Source organism: Pygoscelis adeliae, unplaced genomic scaffold, assembly GCF_000699105.1.
Source record: "Pygoscelis adeliae isolate BGI_AS28 unplaced genomic scaffold, ASM69910v1 Scaffold431, whole genome shotgun sequence".
NCBI classification, from domain to species: Eukaryota; Metazoa; Chordata; class Aves; order Sphenisciformes; family Spheniscidae; genus Pygoscelis; species Pygoscelis adeliae.
The window spans coordinates 259,395-265,697 of record NW_008824047.1 but is presented as its reverse complement, the minus strand read 5'-3'; the positions used below and the strand labels follow the sequence as shown (position 1 = coordinate 265,697).

Sequence of the window (6,303 nt, the reverse complement as noted above, 5' to 3'; positions counted from 1 at the left end):
CTGGTGAGACCCCACCTGGAGTACTGTGTCCAGCTCTGGAGTCCTCAGCATAAGAAAGACACGGACCTGTTGGAGCGGGTCCAGAAGAGGGCCACGACAATGATCGGGGGATGGAACACCTCTCCTATGAAGAAAGGCTGAGGGAGTTTGGGTTGTTCAGCCTAGAGAAGAGAAGGCTTTGGGGAGACCTTGTTGCAGCCTATCAGTACTTAAAGGGGGCTGATAAAAAAGATGGTGGCAAACTTTTTAGCAGGGCCTGTTGCGACAGGACAAGGGGGAATGGCTTTAACCTAAAGGGAGGTAGATTCACACTGGATATAAGGAAGAAATTTTTTATGCTGAGGGTGGTGAAACACTGGCCCAGGTTGCCCAGAGAGGTGGTGGATGCCCCATCCCTGGAAACATTCCAGGTCAGGTTGGACGGGGCTCTGAGCAACCTGATCTAGTTGAAGATGTCCCTGCCCGCGGCAGAGGGGTTGGACTAGATGACCTTTAGAGGTCCTTTCCCACCCAAACTACTCTATGATTCTATGAAATATTGGACTTGCAATAGCTTTGGTGACCTGGTGTGGAGCTAGTGGTGGTGGCTGTATGTATGTTGCCAACAGATGAAGGGCAGCCCCCAGGTTCCCCTACCTCCCTGCCATCCATGTGGACACCAAAGTGACAGCAGTTGTATCACCAGGTCCTGAGCTCTTTAGCCTCAAAAAAGTAGGCAAAACATGACTATCAGGCAGAACTGCTTTCCTATTACTTGCTATATATTCAGTTAAAACTGGTCACAAGTGAACCTCTGCATCCTTTTCCTTCCTAAATGGCTTTAGAAGGCAGGTGGCTGCAGTGATGGCTGTACTGGGGCTGTCCCCCACCCCCGGGGTGATTTCTGCCCACCAGACCCAGAGATATTCTGTTGCATTAGTAAATCAAGATACTTAGTGAGTGGACACTTCTGCTGTCTGTGACCCTAAAGGGAGCTCAACATTCCCCTCCTGTAGATTATATCCTATAACACGGCACTGAGGTCAATTGAGGGAGGCTGAGATCACCTTTCCTGACAGCAGCTGCTGCCTCTTCCATGGGACAGGCTGCACAGGCAGTGGGAACCAGGACAGGGTCACCTCTCAGCTAGGCAGCAAGTTTCCCTTTCTAGCCCACAGCAAGAAAGTGCTCTTCTTGAGAGCAAACCACTACCCACGTCCTAGACATTGCCCTGTAGAGGAGGTGGACCTTGCCCTTGAGGTGAATGTCTCCTTGTGCTGACTATAAAGATGGGAGTCCATGATCAGGTCATTACAGAGATATTAAAGGTTAGATGAGACTAATACTGACAGGGAGACTCTGGGGAGTAAGGAAGTGCCTGGGAGCTCCAAGGGGAAACCAGGCCCTCATGAGAGCAGGGATGGCACTGACACATGGCAGGAAAAGATTTACCCACATTGTTTGGTAGAGCAGAACATCAATAGAAAAATACATATGCACCACTAGAAGTACCGTGTCAGGGAGGAGAAGGGGCAAAAGAGATGAGACATGGCATTAAGACAGAGAAATGTTGCCAAGTGAGTTTATTGAACAAGTGTTTCAGGAGCTAAGGAAATGAGACAAACTGGAGGAAAGTTGCTGGGGAAGATCAGCCCATGGGAAGTCACATGCAGGGGAGCTTGTCTTCCTGGGCTTGACTCCAGCAGACTTAACATTCAGTCATACTCACGAGACTGAGAGTCCTATTGCTTGCCCTGGTGAGAAAAGGAGAGAGAAGGATTAGACGCAGAGCATATTCAGTGCTGAAGCCCTGTTCCTCACTTCACCAGCCCAAATGTTGTTTTAGTGTTGACTGGAGATAAAGAACAGTCTCAAAAGCCCAAATACTCCCTTTCATTATTATCATTAAAGGAAAGATGAAAGGTTTCACACATTTGATACAATCCAATTGGTTCAGTGAAGTACTTTCCACATGCCCTGATGAGCTTGTGGGACAGATTATGTGCTGGTGAAAATGACTAAAATATCTTTGAAGTTAACAAACAGGAGGCCATGTACAGACCACAGAAATGGGCCCTTCGCATTTTCCCTTAAAATGCAAAAAACCCCTCTCCTTGCACAAGTCATGGCACCACAAGAAATGTCCAGTATATGTCCATAAGCAGTTAATCAAAAACACATTATGAGGACAGCCCTGCATTCATAGTAGGTACAGGAATTGATCATGAAAGGAAGGGTTTTGCTCTTGTACGTACAGGTAGGCATTGCAGAAAACACATCTGTTGCCGTATGTTTTGCCATCAGAGCCGCAGTGGGGCAAATATTCCATGGTGCAGATAGGAGAGACTTCTTGGAAGCCCTTGCAATGCTCCTGCACACGGAAGATAGACATGAGTCTCTGCCTGAGAGAAAACCATGGTCCCCCCAGCATGAGGAATGACACCCCACTGAGAAATGAAACTGTCTGTAACATCATAATAACCAACTCAGTTTCTTTCTGGTGGCAGATGTGATCCCCTATTATTTCTGCTCACTGCCACACCTTTTCCTGCACAGTTACAGAGTAATGGGATGGATGTTGGCTGTGTTATGACCAGTGTGAAATTCCCAAGGGATCTCGTCAGGTCTGCACACCACCACTCCCCCAGTTTGTAACCCAGAGCAGAGGACAGTCCCCCATGAGTGTAACAGACACTGGACCTCACTCTTCGTTCCCATCCTTTCCCACTCACTTTTGTAATATCCTCTTCACAGCGTCCGTTCTTTCTTTTGCCAACATTGGTCCGATGGTTCCTGGAGGAAGACGACTGTCGTTAGCCACAACCTTCCCCATTACAACTGCAGTGCAAGAACATAACCTCACTCCCACATAGTGCACAGGAGATTTTCAGATTAATTAACTTAGCATTGCCTACACAGCACTAGCAAGAATGTGCCCTCATGGACCAGGCACGTGTCTTTTGGAATAACGCCCTCCCCAGTTGATGCATCCCACTTTGTGGGGCTCTGGGGTTGAACACCCATGTCAAACACCAACCAGGAAAACAGGGGTAGACAGACAGGACCCATCCAGCACAGGGTTTCAGAGAGCGCCCTTGCACATTACTTGGCACTCAAGGACGGATCCAACCACCACCACTGCCATCCCCCAGGGAGAAGGACAAGTACTTACAGGTTGTGGGCACACAGTGTACACTCGCTGGCATAAGTGACACCATCGGTACCGCAGACAGGATCGTAGATCATTGTGCAGGCCATCAGCTGACTGTCGTCGTCCAGTGTGGAAGTTGGGTACTGGCTGCAGTCGAGCTGGGGAACAAAGACAGCAAAAGCTCCGGCACAGGCTCTGCTCTGTGCAAGGGCACCTAGACACGACCCACCCTGCTTATGCCTCTGCCTTTTAGGATCTGCCATAGGACAAATTATGGTTGTATATTAACTCATTCTTCATGGAAAACTAGCAATTTCCTTTCATAGCCTTATGTTGGAGAAGACTGAATCAAGGCTTGAAGGCAGACATCACTCATTCAGCTTTGTATTTATCATGATGCCCCTATACCTTGCTGAACCTACAGGGATATTAAAAAATGCAGCTCAGAAATAATCTGCAAATCAAAATGGCATGATTTATGCACTTCCTATGAGAGATCTGACTGTGACCAAGGAGTTTTTCACAGCCCACAAGAACGGAGGGGAGACGTGCTGACAGGTCTTTTGTTGCAATGGGATGGCTCCGAGTGTTGAAATCTGCCAGCAGGACTGACAGCAGTTGAAGATGATTTACACCGGTTGAAGAACTGGCCTTGTGTTTTAGCACTCCCAGTTTCTCCAGTGTGAACTCTTCCTCCCTGATTTATGTATCTCACCCGGTCTGAGCACAGAGCGTACTCGGAAACAAAGGAATGACATTTCATAGTTTCTTTGTATAGAAATGAAATATCTGACTCAGGATGTTGACTCTTTCAAACACATGCTAATGAGATGGCTTTGTTCTTCTATTCCCCAGTGAGTGTAAATAGTTTAGAGCTGGCCAAATACAATTAATCTGGTATTCTTACAAGACTCATTGTTGGTATACATTAGATTACATTGCATTTACAAAAAAAACAGAGAGCGGTTTAAACGCCCTGGGTACATTAGGTATCAGTATTCAAAACACAGGCAATTTTCTAATCTTTGCAGAACATACTTTTGTAAAATGCAAGCATCCAGAAGGCACCGGATACCTGGGTCCTCTGTGTCTCCTTCCCACATTGCCAAAACAGGCTGCTAAGTTACCGTGGCAGCTATGATAAACTGCTGTGGGAAAGGGATTTCTTCTTGTAAAGCCTTCAATCATTTATGCTACCTGTCTCATAACTCATTCCTCACCTGTCCTCTCCTCTTTCTTTTCCTGACTGCGTGCAGGAAGTGCACAACGTTCCTGCTGCTGGGAGGGTGATATTCACCCGCGAAAGGAAGGACAGCACAAGCTGTGACCCCCCCAGTAGAGGCTACACCACCAAAACCAACCAGCGTTTATTCAAGTTATCAATAACTTGAATAGCTGCAATCAGCACCAGCTCAAGCTCAAGCTCTTATTTTTCTTTAGGTTTCACTTACTTGGGGAACTTCCTCTATGCACCTTCCATCGTGCTTCTTGGCAACGTTAGTTCCAAATTCACTGGAAGAGAAAGCAGAGTTAAAAATGCTCCACAAGAACTCTGTTGAGCTCTCAGGGGGGTGACCTCCAGGGCTTACATGTTATGGGCACACAGCACACAGTCATTGCTGTAGGTGACACTGTCTGTCCCACAGATCTCACGCAGGATGAAGGGGCAGGCTGCGATGGCTTCGCCGGCTTTGGTATTGCTCAGATATGTGCTGCAGTCAACCTGGGGAGATAAAATAACAATGCTGGGTCAGCTGCTGGGAGATGGAAGAGTGGCTCATCTGCAGTCTGTCCACTCTGATCCTCCAGATTTTAAAGGCTTCTGCCAGAGGAAATCAGAGCTTAAGTTTATTCTTCCATTAGAAATTAATTAAGTAATTGTAGTTGGGTTTGGTATTGTCTGCTAACAGAGGGAAGAAAAGAACAGCTGGCCAAAAAGATTATTTTCCTAGAGTAGTACGTATGCAAGTTTTAAAACAAGCATTTAACCCAAGGAATCTGATTTAAAGTGTTTGACGTTAAGTCCAGCTTGACATAGTTAACTAAATCTGAGATTTTGTTTCAGCTTTTTCAAAACAGCCGCAAGAACTGTTTCACCAGCTCCTGTTGCAAAAATACTTACAATATATAAAATCTAACAGTTTAAATATTTGAGAATAAATAGACAAACACCTATTGGAAGTCAGTCTACACTAGCTAAGCATCACTGACACTTCACTGTCATTTTGCATAGTTTCCCCAATGCAGTGTCTCTTATTACCCATATTTCCCACATGGTCCAAGAGCAAATTAAAGCAAAGACAACATTTTAACAATGTGTCTTTACTATAGAAAATATATAGCAGTCCCTCAGGATGCATGAAGTTATTTTCAGTGCTTTAGAGCTGCTCTGCATAAGCAGAATAAATGCATTGAGATATTATCAGCACACCTTGTTACTGTGCAGGATAATAAAGCTATTTCTGTATGCATACCTGAGAGCAGATTTCTCCTGGCTGACCAGAGCATGGGGATTTTTTAACCTGACTGTCTAGTGCAATGGAAATCCTAGCACTGAATGAAGACATGGACATCTAAGATAGCCTTCTGTCTTCCCCTCCTACTGTGCTAAAATGGTCTGCATGGTTCTTGGGCTGCCTCTGATAATTTCTCTTCAGAGATCTGCAGTACTGGGACATTTTGTTTCTGAAGTCCTGGCCTGTTCCCGTTCTCTCTTGCCCTCATGTACAGCACATTGGCAGCAGCCACTGTGAGCAGGAAGGGAAAACCACAGCACCAGCACAAGCCCCGTGCATCACCCCTCCATGAATCCAGGAGCACGGCAGGTGCACTGAGCCCAGCCAGGGTCTTCCTGGAGACTGGAGAGAGAGTAGGAGATGGCAGTTATTTTATAGCTAGTTATACTTACAGGATTACTTTCCTCCTTGCATCTTCCCTCATGGCTTTTCTTAATGTGAGTCTCATGTTCTCTGAAAGGGAGAGGGTGGTGTTAGCATGCTCACCAGCTAAGCCCTGTGACACCCAGGTGCCACAGAAAGCAAACCAAACTCATAGCCAATATATATGATAAAGGAGGCATCTGATTGTCTAACGAGCCAGCTTCTCCCGGTCATTAGCAAGTGTAATCCTAAGCAGTAACAGTTCTGTCAGGTCTCTTCGCTGTGTGCTATGCA

General features: G+C 46.2%; 1 protein-coding gene across 1 annotated transcript in view; it reads right to left on the bottom strand.

Annotated features, from left to right (window-relative positions):
• Nucleotides 1–1,687: 1,687 nt before the first annotated feature.
• Nucleotides 1,688–6,303, bottom strand: part of SPINK5 (serine peptidase inhibitor, Kazal type 5) — a 10,347-nt gene continuing 5,731 nt past the window's right edge. The window contains exons 10-16 of the mRNA XM_009333510.1: nt 6,039–6,099; nt 4,720–4,853; nt 4,582–4,642; nt 3,152–3,288; nt 2,712–2,772; nt 2,235–2,350; nt 1,688–1,733 (exon numbers count right to left, since the gene is read on the bottom strand). Of these exons, the coding sequence (XP_009331785.1) occupies nt 1,688–1,733; nt 2,235–2,350; nt 2,712–2,772; nt 3,152–3,288; nt 4,582–4,642; nt 4,720–4,853; nt 6,039–6,099 (616 nt within the window). The remainder of the gene's footprint in view (nt 1,734–2,234; nt 2,351–2,711; nt 2,773–3,151; nt 3,289–4,581; nt 4,643–4,719; nt 4,854–6,038; nt 6,100–6,303) is intronic.